The following is a 17,158-nucleotide window of genomic DNA, read 5'->3' on the forward strand; positions in this document are numbered from 1 at the left end:
AGCTGCCCTTGACATAGCCTTGGCCGCGCCTGCCAGGTTCCAGTGTTCGTTCTATCACAGGCTTTAGCAAAGTTTTGGACCCCTCTGAGAACTTTGGGACCCCGGATGTTTAGACTAAATTACACATGATTAAAGACTTCTCATTGAGATGATTCAAGTTGGAGATTTAATTTTTACAAACTTAAGAATCATGTTTAGGAAAATTATTTAATGACATCAGGAAATTCTCATATTTTTAAATGGAAAACTCGGGTTTCAAAATCACAGAAATTCGGATCTCAACTGTAAAAGTAAATATATAAAGGTGTTTTAAAGATGGAAAGAAATGTATCAAAACATTTACAGTAGCTGTGGTGATAGAATAATGGGTTTTTGTTTTCTTTGTAATTTTCTGTTTTCCCAGATGTTCTTCATTGAGCATGTTAAGTATTTTATAGTCAGGAAAACGTTATTTTAAAACAATGCTTTTCGAATTAGGACTTCAAAGAATTTTTTATTTTACTGTAATAGCTCCAAAATTCACTACAAATTCTCTTGGTTTTCTTAGGGGCTGGTGCCATGACTTTCAAGCCAAGGTTTTCCTTGGGTAAGCAGATAGAATTTCAGTGTATTACTAAGTATAGATGTAAAATTACCCTGGAACTATGTATTATGTTTTCAAGAAGCATCCACCACTTTTGAGGGATGGGCAGAACACTTCTGAACTATTTTGATATTTCAGTCCAGTGCAGGATCTAATGGACTTCCTCATCACCCCACCCTCAAATAAAGAGTCCTCCTTTTGTAGCAAGCTATGGGTGTCAGAGCACTTATGCCTTTATCTATTCCTCTTGATCCAGATCTAGTACAGTGTCTGGGGTATAGTGATTTCTCAATAAATATTTGTTCAGTGAATGTGTCTATCTACATTTTAAAAATCATTTTATTGGGAAGATTAATACCAATAAAGAAATATGCACGAAATGTAAATCTACACATCATCAAATTATCACAAAGCAAATACAGCTAGAATCCTATCCATCCAAAGAAATGAAATATTCACCAGCTCTCTAGAAACTCCCCTTGTACCCATTCTCAGAATCGATAACACTTTCTTCTCCCTACGTTAACCACAATCCTCATTTCTTACAGTGTGGTTTAGTCCCCCACCTCTGCCAGCTTAGGGCCACACTTGTGACATATGGAAGTTTCCAGGATAGGGGTGTAATTGGAACTGCAGCTGAGACCTGTGCCACGACCACCTCCACACCAGATCTGAGCTGCATCTGTGAACTCTGCTGCAACTTTTGGCAATGCTGGATCCTTAACTCACTGAGCCACAACAGGAACTCCTTTATCTTTCTTTCTGTTTTAGTGTGGTTTAGTTTCGTTTTAACTTTATGTGATTGGAATCTGATAGCATGTATTCTTTTGCTCAAATTTATGTTTGTGAAATTCATCCATGTTTTTACCTGTAGTTTTTTTTTTTGTTTTGTTTTTGTTTTTTGTTTTTTTTTTGTCTTTTTGTTGTTGTTGTTGTTGCTATTTCTTGGGCCGCTCCCGCGGCATATGGAGGTTCCCAGGCTAGGGGTTGAATCGGAGCTGCAGCCACCGGCCTACGGCCTAGGTCAGAGCCACAGCAACTCGGGATCCGAGCCACGTCTGCAACCTACACCACAGCTCACGGCAACGCCGGATCATTAACCCACTGAGCAAGGGCAGGGACCAAACCCGCAACCTCATGGTTCCTAGTCGGATTCGTTAACCACTGCGCCACGATGGGAACTCCCCTGTAGTTGTTTTGATAGCACGAGGTAGGGGTTGATTTTTTTTTTTTTTAACCATATGAATTCCACTTTTCTCAGGATAGTTTATTGAAAAATGTCTTTACTTGGTGCTCTGAAAGGCTACTTCTGTCATGGAACAAATATCTCTACATGCATGGGTCCATTTGTGGGCCCTCTTTTCTGTCTCAATGATATATTTGTCTGTTTTTGTGCCAGCACTACATTGTCTTTTTTTTTTTTTTTTTTTTTTTTTGTCTTTTTGGGGCCACATCCACAGCATATGGAGATTCCCAGACTAGGGGTCTGATCGGAGCTGTAGCCACCAGCCTACACCACAGCCACAGCAACGCCAGATCCTTAACCCGCTGAGCGAGGCCAGGGATTGGACCCGCAACCTCATGGTTCCTCATCGGATTCGTTTCTGCTGCACCACAACGGGAACTCCAGCACCACATTGTCTTAATGAAAATAGCTTTATAATAATTTTTCATGTTTAGTAGTACAAGTCCCCTCAGTTTGTTCAAGAGATTCTTGGCTGTTCTTGATTCTTTCTGTGTCCATATAAACTTGAGAATCAGCTTGTCAGTTTCCATAAACTTGGATATTGATCAGAATTGCATGGCATGTACAGATCATTTTGGAGAGACTTGGCATATTTGTAATATTGAATCTTCCAGTTCATGAGCATGGCATATTCCTCTCTTTGTTTAGATCTCCTTTAATTTCACTCAGTAAGTTTTCATAGTTGTCTGTCTAAAGGTCTAACATATATTATGACAGGTTGATTTCAAAGTGTCTGAGTTTTTTTAATGTAGATTTTTATGTAAATTGTGTCTTTAAACATTTATTTTCCTGTTTGTTGTTATTATATCAGAGTAAATTAATTTTGTATATTAATCTTGAATAGACCAGTTTGTTAAACTTATTAATTTTAATAATTTGTGAATTGCTTAGGATTTTCTACATAGGCAATACATCATTCATGAATAATGAAGTTTTTATTTCTTCCTTTCTCATCTTTATATCTTTTATTTCTTTTTCTTGTCTTATTGCACTGGCCAGTACCTTCAGCACAAAAACAAGCAACAATAGGGTGAGTACTTGTTTTGTGAGTTAACCCAAAAGGGTATATGAAGTCCTAAACCCCAGTATCTGTGAATGCGACCCTATTTCCAAATAGGTTTTTTTTTTTTTTTTTTTTTGCAGATACAATCAAGTTAAGATGAGATCATACTGGAGTAGGATGGCCCTACTCCAGTATGGCTGGTGTCCTTATGAAAAGAGGAGAGATAAAAACACGCACAGAGGAAAATACCATGTGCAGACAGAGAGAAATTGGAGTGATGCATGTATGAGCCAACGAATGCCTAGGATAGCTGACAACCACCAGAATCCAGGAAGAGGCCAGGAAGGCTCCTCCCCTAAGGTTTTCAGAGAGAACATGACCCTGCTAACAGGTTAATTTCAGACATCTATCCTCCAGAACTGTGGGACAATGCATTTCTCTTGTTCTAAGCGATCCCAGTTTGTGGTACTTTGTTGTGGCAGCCCTAAGAAACTAATAACAAACTTGTCTGTCATAATGCCGGAGGGAAAGCTGTCAGCATTTTACCATGAAGTCTGATATTTGCTGAATGTTCTTTTGGATGAGGGTACTCTTTCTCAGTTTAAGAAAATTGTTTTCGCCCTAGTTTGTTAAGAGGTTTTTTTATCATGACTTTGATCAACATCTTGTATTGAAGTCAGCCAAAATGATCAGATGATTTTCTCTTAGTCTGTTAATGTGGTAAACTACATTGATTTTTAAATCTTAACCCATCCTTGCTTTCTGGAATACACCCAACATGCAGTTGACTTTTTTTTTTTTTTAATATTGGTGGATATGGTTTACTCATTTTTAAAAAACATACTTACCAAGGACTCAAAAAAGGCATTTCTCCTGAAGTTCTGGAAAAAAAAAAAAAAAAAAAACAGTAAATAAAATGACTCTGTCTTTCCAGTTCAGATCAACAGATCAACTTTCCAAATGGGTAGTTTGCTGGTCCTATGTTCAGGATATTTATATCTATATTCCCAAGGCAGATCAGCTTAAAATTTTCTTTTTTTGGAGTTTTCTGTCAGTTTTATATCAGGGTTATTCTGGCACCTTACCGTGAATTGGCAAATGGTAGGTGTTTTTCCTATGCTGTGAAAGGGTTTGTGAAAGATTGCCGTCATTTCTTCCTTTAATGTTTCTTAGAAGCCATATCTGTCTGATGTTTTCTTTATTGTGAAATTTTAAATTATAGGCTTAATTTTTCAAATGGTTGAAAGATTATTTAAAATTTTATATTCTGTCAATTTTTACATGTATGTTTTGAGAAATTTCATTTGTATTTTAAACTTTACTTATATAAAGTTGTTTAATATATCTTTTTTTTTGATTTTCTGATTTTAAGTTGGACTTATTGTAAGGTCTTCTTTTTCGTTCCTCACATTGAATATTTATTTCCTTTTTTCTTTTTCCTTGAACAGCTTTGCCATGGGGGCTGATGATGATTACATGTTTGATTTTATCTTATTAGTTTATGTTCTTAACTTTATTATTTCCTTCCTCCTCTTTGAGTTTAATTTACTATTACCTTCTATCTCTTTGAAATATACTTTTTTTTTTTTTCAGTTAGCAATATGCATTTACATGTCCTCTGTGTCACTTCGTGGCTTACTAACATTTCTTTTTATTGCTGAATAGTACTCCATTGTATGAGGTACCACTGTTTATCCATTCACCTACAAAGGACATCTCTTGATTGCTTCCAGGTTATGGAGTTAAGAAAGATACTAGTACCTCTGTATACAGGTTTTTGTGCAGGTACAAGTTTTCAACTCTTTTGGGTAAATAATCCTTAGAATGATTGCTGGGTCATATGGTAAGAGAAGGTTTTATTTTGTAAGAAATTGCCAAACTGTCTTTCATAGTGGCTGTACCATTTTGCATTCCCACCAGCAGTGAATGAGAGTTTCTATTGCTCCACATCCTTGCCAGCATTTGGTGTTGTCAGAGTTTTGGGTTTTAATCAGTAGTTTTACTAAAGATTACTTGATTTTTCAAGATTGCTTGATTTTACAAAGCCCAGTATTAGCTGTTAGTTTTATTCTCTTTGTGCGTAATGTAAAACCTCAAGACACTTTACTTCTATTTGCCTTCTGTGGAATTTTATGCACTTATTGTCAGTTTTTTGTTTTTATCCTTATAACACATAATCAATGTTGCTTAGTAAAGTCATTTAGATTTATCCACATATTTGCATCACCTTCACTCTTCATTACTTTCTGTATTTCTGATCATTTTTCTCCTGCATGAAGAACTCCATTTGGTATTTCCTTAAGTGCTAGTCTGCTGGTGAGAAGTTATTTTATTTTTACCTGAAAATGTCATTCCTGAAGGATATTTTTGTCCAGTATAAAATTATTTTCTTTCAGCAGTATGAACATGTCATTTCTTTTGACTTTTAGCTTCCGTCATCTCCATTGAGAAACCTGCTATAAGTCCTTTAAAAGAAATCTATCTTTTGAAAATCTGGATGATATTAATATTTTTCTCTTTTTATTAGGTTTTATTTTTTTTTTCTTTTTAGGCTCTCACCATGCAAGTGTCCAGGCTAGGGGTCCAATCGGATCTGCAGCTGCTGGCCTACACCACAGACACAGCAAACCACGTCTGTGACCTACACTACAGCTCATGGCAATGCTGGATCTTAACCCACTGAGCAGGACCAGGGATTGAGTCCTCATGCATACTAGTCAGATTCTTTACTGCTGAACCACAGTGGGAACTCCTCTCTATATGAGCTTTTAACGCAGTTTTACCAGAATTTGCTTAATTATGGATTTGTTTTTATTTATCCTGGCTTGGGATTCATAAGGCTTCTTAACTTTGTGACCTGATGTCTCTTATCAGCTTTGGGGAATTCTTAGTCATTAACTATTCAAAAGTTACTTAGAATCAGTCTCACTACCTAATCTAATTACTTTCACTTGTGTGCATTCCTTTATAGTCTCTTTCACATATTTCAAAAGCATCTGTATGTTATAATCATAATATAAATTATACAATTGAAATTATAGATAAAATATAAGATTAATATAACTCCCCCTTTCGTTGTAGTTTTGATTCATCACAAAGAAAGAGTGCTTGTGTTTCATTTATTAATGATTTATGAGTACTAGAGAGTATAGTTGTATCATATTTATTTTTTTCCCTAGTATATAAAAAGTAACATTTAGATTTTTGCTGCCTTTGAAATAATGTGCTTCTCAAAGCTATATTTCATTGTCTTTCAAAACCCTTTATTTTTTATCCAGCGTGTTAGGTTTTTTCCTCATTTATATAGATAACACCTCAGTTGAGTCAAATGCTGCCTTCCTCTCAGACCACAATGAAACTTTGCTAAATTAAATTTGTGTTTATCAGGGGAGTTCCCATCATGGCTCAACAGAAATGAATCTGACTAGCACCCATGAGGATGCATGTTTAATCCCTGGCCTTGTTCAGTGGGTTAAGGCATTGCCATGAGCTGTGGTGTAGGTTGCAGACACAGCTCGGATCCCACATTGCTGTGGCTGTGGTGTAGGCCAGCAGCTACAGCTCCGATTTGACTCCTAGCCTGGGAACCTCCATATGCTGTGGGTGCAGCCCTAAAAAAAAGCAAATAATAATAATAATAATACATTTATCAGATAAATGCCCAAGGGTTTTGTTAATTACTAGTTGTTTGAGGAGTTCCCTTGTGGCATGGTAGATTAAGAATCCTGCATTGTCACCGCAGCGGCTCATGTCGCTGCTGTGGTAAGGATTCAGTCTCTGGCCTGGAAACTTCTGCATTCTGAGGTTGTGGCCAAAAATATAAAATTACTAGCTGTTTGAATAGTGAGTTTTTGCCCAGAAAATTTCTTTCGAGTGTTATATTGGGTATGCAATCACCTTAGCTCATTGAGAGGCACTGGAGTCCACTGGCTAGGACTCAAGGTATTAGAGTGAAACTACTGGGGTTTTCTCATTGCCCCCAACTTTAGTGTGCACAGCACATTTTTCTGGAGCAAATCATTTACTCAAATGTCCTCCCTTCATGAACTGTGGGTGCCAAACTTCAGTGACAGAGTCTTCAAGGAATTAAAAAGTAATCTTGCTTTTATCTGCTCACATGGACAAAACTGACCAACACTCTTAATGACAGGGGGTGCCTTCATTCTCACCCTGCCAGGGCTCCTTCTCCAGAAAAAAAGCAGTAACATTGGCTTTTGTTGACACTTACCCATGCTGAATATGGGTACCAAATGAGTACAGATATGAAGATTCGAAGATGCATGGTTCCTGCCTTCAAGGGGCTTGAGAGATAGGGTTTCATGAGACATGAAACGAGTTTGCACTATGTCAAGTGACTTTTGTTTTGTGCCAGTCAGTTGCCCTGTGAGTGGAGGCGGAGATTCTGTCCGGTGAGAGAGACTGCAGAAGGGAAATCTAACCTTCATTGAGTCCTACTATGTGCAGAGGCTTGCTTACAGTCTCCCCTTTAACCCTGTGAGCTTGGTATTGTTAGAAGCAGATAAAACTGAGGAGTTGAAGTCCGTCTACAACTTTAATATGAATGTTTCTATGAAGTTCAAGGGTCATGGGGATTTTGCAAGTATCTAACTTAAAATCAGTGGTCAAATAGCTAATTTAGGGAGTTCCCTTTGTGGCGCAGCAGAAACGAATCCAACTAATATCCATGAGGATGCGGATTTGATCCCTGGTCTTGCTCAGCGGGTTGGGGAACCAGCATTGACCTGAGCTGTGGTGTAGGTCGAAGATACAGCTCAGATCTGGCATTGCTGTGGCTGTGACGTGGGCCAGCAGCTGTAGCTCCAACTCAACCCATATCCTGGGAACCTCCATATGCCATGGGTGCAACCCTAAAAAGCAAAACGAACAAACAAAAACAGCTAATTTAGGGAACGTAGAAGCATAGTTGGGTTTTAGTATGTTAGCAAGCAAGTGAATATGGTTCTTGCAACTTAGAGTGAAGTAGGAGATTGATGAAACACTGATTATATTCCAAAAATTAGGGAAAATCCATTTACTCAAGAGAACTAAAATTGAGTGCTGGGAAACCCTCATGATTCCTACTTCATGCAGTATTGATTTGAGTCCTGGATATGTCTACCTTGACAGGTCAGGAAACCTTTAAAAAATTCTTTGGAGACAATTTGTTATTTAATTGATCTGTATATTTATGTTCGCTCCTATTCACTGTTATTTACTATTCACCGAGGCTGCCAACTTTTAAACAGTCTTGGTATAAATGTTTGTTCCTAAACCTTTGAGAATAGATGTGTTTTATGTAACAGTTATGGAGTCCATTAACATGAAGCACTAAAACACAAAAAGAAACTGAAGAGATTTATAAGCGTATGAAATGCCCTCGCCAGAGACAGTTGAAATAATAAATCCAAAGTCAAAAGAACATTTGTGAAGTTACTACAAGCAGATTTATCTACTTCAAAACATGTCTTGTGGAACTGAATCATACTGTATGTTATGGTTAATTTAAAAGGTAAAATACAAATTGACTCGCATTTATTGGTAACAATATGTCACTGTATTTAAAGAAACCTAGTATTGCAGAAGAGAGAAATCCCCTTTTAAATACTTCGCTATCATTTGCATTCTTAGTAATAAAATTGCCTTAATGATTTTTCTTTAAAAATTGGAAAGTTGGGAAAGCTTAAATTATTCGTATTTTTAAGTGATATTGAAAGACTTTCACAAAAATACTCAATTCCGAGCCCACTCCCTGGTAGCCGCGGTAGTCTAGAGGGCAGTTTTTTTTCTTGGATGCAACGTAAGATAATTATAATTAGTATTTTTCAGAAACAAACGTCACCTCCCACCAAAAAAAAAGTTGGCAACGTTAAATGGTGCCACCTATCTCCTCGTTAAAACATCGGGTTGACAAAGTCCACGTACAGCTCTGTTTCAAAAAGTTCCAGCTCTTTTAAACACTGGCATTCTTATCATTTTGTGCATTCACTGCTGGCTACTGGCTAACAGTGTCTGCATGGATTTCTTCTTAAATATCTTTCCTTCATCAACTGATAAGCCCGTCGCTCCTAGGATTTCTGGTCAAGAGCACTGCTCAAGAAAGCGAGCTGATAGTACATATTTGAAATTGCTGCAGAAAACATTCCTCCTCTCTTTGTTCTGTTTGTTTGTTTCTTTCTATTTGCAGGTAGGTCTCAAGGCTACTTAATGAGCTTTCAGGTTGAGATGGCCCTGGGCACCAGAGTGGCAGTTTAATATGCTTTCCTTGGAGAGGACAGACACTGATGTTGTAAATCTAGCCTGTATTCGCTGTCATAGGGCTAATCCACGGCCATAAAATTAGAGTCAAATATAAAATAAACGGCAAGCCACTGTTTTCACATCCATCTATACAAACAAGCTCATGTATTATTTTAGAAGTGAAAACAAAAATCTTAATTGCTCCTTAAACATGTGTTAAAATTCCTTTTTGTACAAATTTATTTTTACAATAAAAAATGCTAAATTCAAAATAAAAAGGGAGAAAAAAAAATCTTCAAAGTCCCAATCCCCTCAAATAAATACTTTTAATGTTTGTTTTCGCTTTCAGCCTTTTGGTTATTCCACTCATCCAACTTTACATTTCAGTTTTTCATGGAATTCAATTAGTATGATGCTCTCTGGGGTATCGTGTATGATGATATGTACGTTAGGAGTTTAGCACATGTTTTTGGAAGACCGAGGGTGGTTGACAGACATGAAAACGTGTTAGATATTGTCTCTCCCGTCATAGCAAAAACATTGTTCAAAAGAAAAGATCTTCAGACTTAGAGCCATCCCACAGTTATTCTCAAAAGTAGCAACTGAAAATGGAATTTGAAAAGGAAGTGGGAAGAAGGAAAAAGAATCCCCAGCTCAGGCGGGCACAGGTGTGGAGAGTCACGCACTTCTTAGCGGAGCCTCCAAACCCACCTGCTCTCAGGGTCACCAACGCCCTGCAAACCTCAGTGCCCCCACCATGCTGCTGCCTCCAGCCAGGCTTTGCTTTAATCCAGTGCCTTTTCTACTCTGTCTTTCTACAGACAAGAATGGTGATGTCTGAGAAAGGGAAGTAACTCTATGCAAGGTCACCAGCAGAATGAAAAGGAACAGCCACCGGGGCTCCCAGCAGAGGAATCTTGCAAGGGCAGCCACCCTCCACCTGTTCTCAGGCTTAAGCCAGGTGAGAGTTTTCAAATAGGGCAGAAGGGAGAAGTTTTACCTTTCTTTCTCCAAGGGCCCATCCTAAACTGATTTGCATGATCTGAAAAGCCTCTAAGTTTTCCGTTCAGTAGGGGGGACATGCCAGAGACCCTTGAAAACAGTTAACAGCAGCCAATGAAGTCCTTTAAGGCTTAATGTAAATCCTGGAATTCTTGACTCTCATGGCTTGGAGGGGCTTCGTAAAGGTGATATTTCTGTTATGAGTGGAGGACTTTTAAGCTACAATTCAAAACAGCTAAGGGGGTTATTAATTCCTTTATGAAGCGGTTACTGAAAAGTCTTGCCTTCAACTACCGTTTTTGCAAAATTTAGTTTTTCAGTTTTTCTGAATGCCAAAAAAACAAAAAACAGTGGGAAAATATTAATCACGATGATGGTTGTGGTTGCCTTGTTAGAAGATTGGTATTGAACTTGGGATTTCTGTATCATCGCTGAATCCTTAATTGTGCCAGTCCTGAATTTATTCATGTGTGATGGATTGTGTAATGACAACAAATCCTGTCCCCTTCCCCTGCTCCCTCCGCTCCCCTACCCCCCATATCCCAGGATGCTCACCCTTTTTAATGTGACTTTGGGCCTCATCTCATCCAGAGGTCGTGTCCATTTCTCCACTCCCTTGAATTTGGACTGGCCTTGCTTGCTTTGACCAGTAGAAAGCAGTCAAAATGAGGTGCTTTGAGTTCCTAAGCTTTGGCCCTCAGTGGCCTGGCAGTGTTGCCTGCACTTTCTGGAGCACCAAGAAAGATGGATCACTCCCAACCTGAGGCAGTGGGTCTAGCCTCCAGGAGACTGAGAGACTGATGGAGGAGAATCAGGCAACTTCAGCCAGCCCCACCTGCCAGGCACACAAGGGAGACCACCTTAGACTGCCCACCCAGCCACCTGCCTGCAGCTGTGGGTGAGGAAAAACAAGACCAGCAGAGGATCTGCCCAGCCAACTCACCAAAGTGTGAGAGATAATAAATTGTGATTGAAGACACTAAGTTTTGGGGGTGATTTGTTACTCAGTCATAGATAACGGATAAAACTCAAACATTTTAATCCATAATTATGGTATAGGAGCTCATTTGCTTAAGGGAGTACTTTGTAATTCCTCTGCAATGGTCCATTGTTCCTCAGGCAGAGAGGCAGGCTCTATGTATGGAAAATTGTTCTCTTTCTTTCTTAACATTTTAAAAAACTGATGTATAGTTAATTTATGATGTGTTAGCTTCAACTATACAACAAAGTGATTCAGTAATATGCATACATGTATATATAACACACACACATATCTTCTTATTCAGATTCTTTTCCCTTGTAGATTATTGCAAGATACGAGTATTGTTCCCTGTGCGATATAGTAGGTCCTTGTGGTTAATCTGTTTTATATACAGTAGTGTGTATCTGTTAATCCCAAACTCCTAATATATATTTCTTAATAATAGCCTGATCTTAGAGAGCATTCATATAGGAATGGATACTCCTCCCTTTCTCTCTCATTATGGTCACCACCCTGGCATGAATATGGACCTATCCTCACGGAAAGCTCAACCTACACACACACACACACACACACACAAACACGCACATAGGACATGCACATGTACATATATACAACCTAAGATCCCACAGCTTATAAGGGTGGAACTCAGATTCAAGCCCAGCAGACTGGCTCTAGAATCTGTACTGTTAACAGCTGCCTTCCACTGCCACAGAGTCATGTATGGTAGCTTCTAGATGTGACTATTAGGAGCCCTCAGGTATCAAACCATTTGAGCAGATTCCCTGCTGCACTAGCTCCTTATCTATTTCCTGGCCTGCCTCCCTGGCCAGACACTGCTTTCCCTCCAACACCGAGGAACATCCTCCTGTCTAGACCCCAGGACCCTGCTCATCCCAGATGAGTCATGTGTGAAATCCCCATTCTCTTTAGGATGGGCCACGTATTGCAAATGCCTTATTCAACACTCTTTCTAACTTCCCTCTACTCTTCCTTCTTGTGCCGGGAAGCTGGAGTACTAAGATGACATTCCCCAGAGATTCCTTTGTAGTCTCAGATGTGACCAGGTTTTCCCAAGAGGACACACTGCTTAGGATGAGGAGACAGAGATGACCAATGTGAGTAATGGCTCTGCAGAGAGAGCAGATGTGACAAGGACCATGAGTGAGGCACCTGGACTTCCTGGTTCAGGTTTGCTGGAGGTTTTAGACTTTGTCCCTGGTGTTCAGGGTGTGGCAGATGATAGTGTTGGGGACGTTTCACTAGAACCTTCCAAGGGAGAGGTTGGCCATTTCTCCTGGCTGCTTTGAAACTGGCTAACAACTAAACCCAGTTATCTAGCCTTCCCAGAAATTCTATAAAATACATGATACCTGGTCATAGACTTCTCTGCTTAAACTAGCTAACATGGATTCTGATGCTTGCAGTCAAAAAGCCTGATCACTCTAAGGTGTTACTGCACCCCAACCACAAGAGCGGCCTCCTACAAACAAAACCCTTTGCAACACAGTAGCCCACCTCCCATATGAGTAGCTGCAAAGGACATTTCCCTTTGATTTCAGTCTCCACCTGCCAGCTTCAAAGTCAGAGCAGAAATATAGAGGTCACGCTGGGGAGAATAGGAATGAGGCCAACTGGCTCAAATAACAAATGTTGAGTTAGGGATAGGCTGAGCCAGCAATGGAGTCAACCCACAGAGACCTCAAGTCAGCAAAAATGAGCAAAAGAATCCACATCTGAGAAGCAGGATCTGATTGGTGGGAGAAATAAAGCCAGGAAACCAGGTCCCAATTGAGCTTCCTAAACAGTAGTTGACCAAGTCAGGAACCCTTTACAAGGAACCCCAGCCTCCTACTACAGGCTTGCACATAATCCTTTTAGTGGCGCAATATACAGGAGATGTCTTTGATGTAATTGTCCTTTGCCCCCTGTGGCGTGAAGAAATGAGGAAATGGTATCTCTACCCAGATATCAGAGAGCCTTTTTGAGATTATTCTTTGGATCTCTTACCTTAAGAATGAAGTAACTTTCATTATGAATCAGCTAATGTCAGATCATAATACATTTTGGTTTAAGATGTGAAATGGATCCGGGGTAATTTATCTCAGGCAGCCAGTATATCCTTAAAAAATATTTCCATTCCAAGTGTTACTTTATAAGTAAGATACAGTGGAACCAATGGGAAAAAAACAAAAGCAAACCAAAGTTAAATTATTGCTTCTGATGAGGTAAACCCTGTCCAGAGGACTTGTCAAGGACCAGCCTTTCTCTGATTGACACGTGGGGGTGGGGTTTTCAGAGGGGAGGAAGCCTCTCGGGGTGAGGGAGAGTACTGCTCTAAAACACAGCTTGTTTGTGTAAGTGTTGCATTGACCCCCAACCCGGTCCCCATGGCATCACCTGGGACAAGCCCAGGCACTTGACCATGGAGAGGTACCTCTTTACGTCATGCCTGGCATTGGCTGCATCTCCCTGAAGGGAAAATGTCCAAACTTTGAGACGGTCACTCCTGCGGCTTCCCCTTTATCATCTTTGCCCATAACAGCGCTTTTCTGAAAAAATATATTTGACTGAAGATTTTTCATATCTTAGCCCAAATTCTTCTAGCTAATTCTGAGATGCCATTTGCCATGGCCAATGGCTCAGATATTTGACACTGAGTCTCTAATAGGTCTCTTTGCAAAACGTAGTGGAGAGAGACCTAAGAGGAAGTGCAGGGTGTTAGAGATTTCAGTTCTTTGGCATTTTCCACCTTTTAATCCCTGCTGAACAAGTCATTGCTTTGGGGACCATCTTCTTTCCATTGTGCACAGGAGGAGCCATGCATGCTCATAGCATGGCTGTTGACTGCAGTCGATTTCAGCTATCCTACAGAAATCTACAGGTAACACACATGCCAAATATTATAAACCAAATGCTAAACCTGGACTGGAGAAAGCTGAGAACCAGCCTGATCTCTGTGCTCAGCTGGCCCTCTGTGCAGCAGCAGGGACTTTTGGTGGAGGAGGGTGGAAGTAGAGAGCAAAATAAAGAGTCTGATGAGAGCCCTTGTGGAGGTGAATAGACTCTTTGACTGGCTGTCACCTCCACCCTAGGAACCAGCCCCTCTCCCAGCCCCCCAGGGCACTGGAGGTGGTTCCCTGCAGAGGGGAAACTGAGGCTCTTTGGACTGGGAGGTGCCAGGAAGCGCTAAAGGTGGGGCTACCATATCAAAACAGGGAAATCAAGCTCTAAGTGATGATTCATTTCACCTTTTCTTCCCTACTTAACTCTCACAACACAAGAAGCAAGATTTTTGACCTTCTAGACAAGAGAGAGAGAAAAGTATTCCAGCTGGAAACTGACAGCCCTAGAGAAAAGAACTAAATCTACTTTTATCCACAGTTCGACAGACTCAGCAACCAGATCATTCTACAGTGAAGTACAACATGGGTGAGCCCAAGCCAAACATCTCAAAACTGCCCATCAGCTTTCTGGTTCCCCATATTAAACATAAGCAGACAGCCAGAGCTTGCCAGATATCCACAGGAGATCACTAACCTTGAAGGTAGAAGCTAAAATGAACCAACAGGGGAAAAAAAGCAACCTGGAGAAAACAGTAGCAAGGCAGAGAGAAGAAAACAACCAAACACTAAAAAGATCATGAATATCCTCTGAGAGTTAAGAGAAGATACTGCATCTGGGGAACAAATGCTATTAGGAAAAAGAAAATCCAAAACAAACCAAAAAGCCCCACAGTTTCAAAGAACCAAGACAAATTTTTAGAAATTAAAAGCATGATAGAAAAATGGTGTTAGGGTTGGAATTAGAAATGTTGAAAAAGAACGTTGAATAAATCTTCCAGAGAATAAAGGGAAAGAGACAATGAAATATAAAGAGAAGGGAAACAAAGAATAAAAAAAATTTTTTTCCCCAGATTTGAAGTGAATTTTGACTGAATGGGCCCACTTGATACCCAGCATCACACAAATCACAGTTATTCACATCATGCTAAAATTTCAAAATAGGAGGAAGATTCTACAAGTTTCAAAAAAGGGAAAACAAGTCACATACAAAGGATGAAGGATCGAAATTATTTCAGACCTCTCATCTGCCTCAGTGGAAGCTAAAAGACAATGGAGGAATGGCTCCAAATTCTGAAGGAAAGTTATTTCCAGCTTAGAATACATTGTCAGCCAAAATATCAACCAAGCATAGATCAAAGATAGTTTCAGATATGAAAGTTCTAAACACTTTTGTTTTTGTCTTTTGTCTTATTAGGGCGGCACCCATGGCATATGGAGTTTCCCAGGCTAGGTGTCTAATCGGATCTACAGCTGCCAGCCTACATCACAGTCACAACAACACCAGATCCGGGCTGTATCTGTGACCTATACCACAGCTCATGGCAATGCTGGAGCCTTAACCCACTGAGTGGGGCCAGGGATCGAACCCACAACCTCGTGGTTCCTAGTCAGATTCATTTCCGCTGCGCCACACCAGGAACTCCCAAGTTCCATACACTTTTACCTCCCATGTGCCATTTCTCAGGAAGCTTTTGGAGCCCACTCCACCAAAGCAAGGGAGTAAATAAGCCAATAAAGAGGAAGACATGCTACATGGTGCTTGGAACTCAATCCCAGGAGCTGGTGACAGGAGTCGTCAGGATGAGGGGAAATGGGCACAGCTCCCCAGCAGGTGCAGAAGGAGATGGGTCCTGACTGGAGCAGCGAGACGCAAGAGGTAGACGTCGTCCTTTACGCTGCCCTTTCTCTCCTCATGAACCTGTTAGTGGCTGCATCCCACCAAGACAAGGGAGTGCACCAACCACGAGACCCAGGAGATCCAGAATCTAGACATGGAGACAGGCAGAGGGACTTGGAGGGTGAAAGCCAAGGGAGAGAGGGGAGCTTGAGGCAGGACGGCTAAGGACAAAAACAAAAAACAAGTCAATCAAGAGATAGAGATCTGCGAATAAATGTTTTAAAAAGTCTTTGGAAGGTGTAGAAAGAATGTTTCCTGCACTAAGCTGGAAAAGTGAGCAAATGAAAAATCAGGGCAATTATTGATTTCAGGAAAAACAAAGATTGTACAACATTGAATACATTTAACCAGAAATTGTACTATAATGATACTGGGTGGATGGGAGTTGCGAAACAGAAGAATGATGGTGTGAGAAAACTAAATCCTCCACAACCAAAATGGAAAATCTCATGGAAATGTCTAAAAGAAGGGAGGCAAAGAAAGCATAATTTTACATTTTGTATGGCTGTGTAGTATTTAGGAGTGAAGTGTCATGATGTTTACAACTTTTTTTTTGTCTTTTTAGGGCCCCATCCGCAGCATATGGAGGGTCCCAGGCTAGGGGTTGAATCAGAGCTGTAGCTGCTGACCACAACCACAGCCACAGCCACAGCAACTCAGGATCCGGGCCACATCTGTGACCTACCCCACAGCTCACGGCAGCGTTGGATCCTCAAGCCAGTGAGCGAAGCTAGGGATCCAGTGTGTATCCTCATGGATACTAGTCAGGTTCGTTAACCACCGAGCAGCAATGGGAATCCCGATATTTGCAGCTTTCTAAAGAAATATCCAAAATGTGTGTATAACTAATTCTATGTGTACATGTATATATGCTTTTTGGCATTTTTCATAATAAAAACTTATGGAGAGAAACTTATGATATAGAGAAATGATGATGTATAAATGTTGGAAGCAGCAGCTCAGAACAGATCCCCCTGAAGGCAGAGACTAGGGCTGTGGTGAGGGGTGGGTCAGGGACTGGCGGTTTTGGTGTGATGCCTTTTGGTTGTTTACTCTTTGACTTTCTAAACTATGAGCCTGCCTCACTTAGATAAAAGTAAACATTTATCTAGAAATTTAAAGAAAGGAAAGGAAAAAAGGACTCATGGACCCAAATACATTCTACCACTACTAGTTTCATGACCATGGGCAAGTCATTATCTGTAGAAGACTGCGGGGTTCTGAACTATTATATGAAGAAAGTTTGACTAGACACTGTCCTTCAAATCAAAACCATTGGGTCTCTCATTAGACACAAGTTTATTTGTTTATTTAAACTTTGTCTTTCTTCATCCATTTAAACTATATATGTCTAAAGCTCTA

General features: G+C 40.2%; 1 protein-coding gene across 1 annotated transcript; it reads left to right on the top strand.

Annotated features, from left to right (window-relative positions):
* Positions 1 to 534: 534 nt before the first annotated feature.
* On the top strand, positions 535 to 16,712 carry LOC102158973 (uncharacterized). The gene is made up of 5 exons (XM_085014411.1): positions 535 to 586; positions 2,829 to 2,859; positions 2,973 to 3,223; positions 9,891 to 10,030; positions 14,438 to 16,712. Exons 1-4 carry the CDS (start codon positions 559 to 561, stop codon positions 9,908 to 9,910), a joined length of 330 nt encoding a protein of 109 aa, XP_084870537.1. The 5' UTR covers positions 535 to 558; the 3' UTR covers positions 9,911 to 10,030; positions 14,438 to 16,712.
* The last annotated feature ends 446 nt before the right edge of the window (positions 16,713 to 17,158 follow it).

This window comes from Sus scrofa, chromosome 2 (assembly GCF_054392235.1).
Source record: "Sus scrofa isolate SSC_HxYL_T2T_F1_AM1 chromosome 2, Sscrofa_HxYL_maternal_Yorkshire_Landrace_v2.0, whole genome shotgun sequence".
NCBI classification, from domain to species: Eukaryota; Metazoa; Chordata; class Mammalia; order Artiodactyla; family Suidae; genus Sus; species Sus scrofa.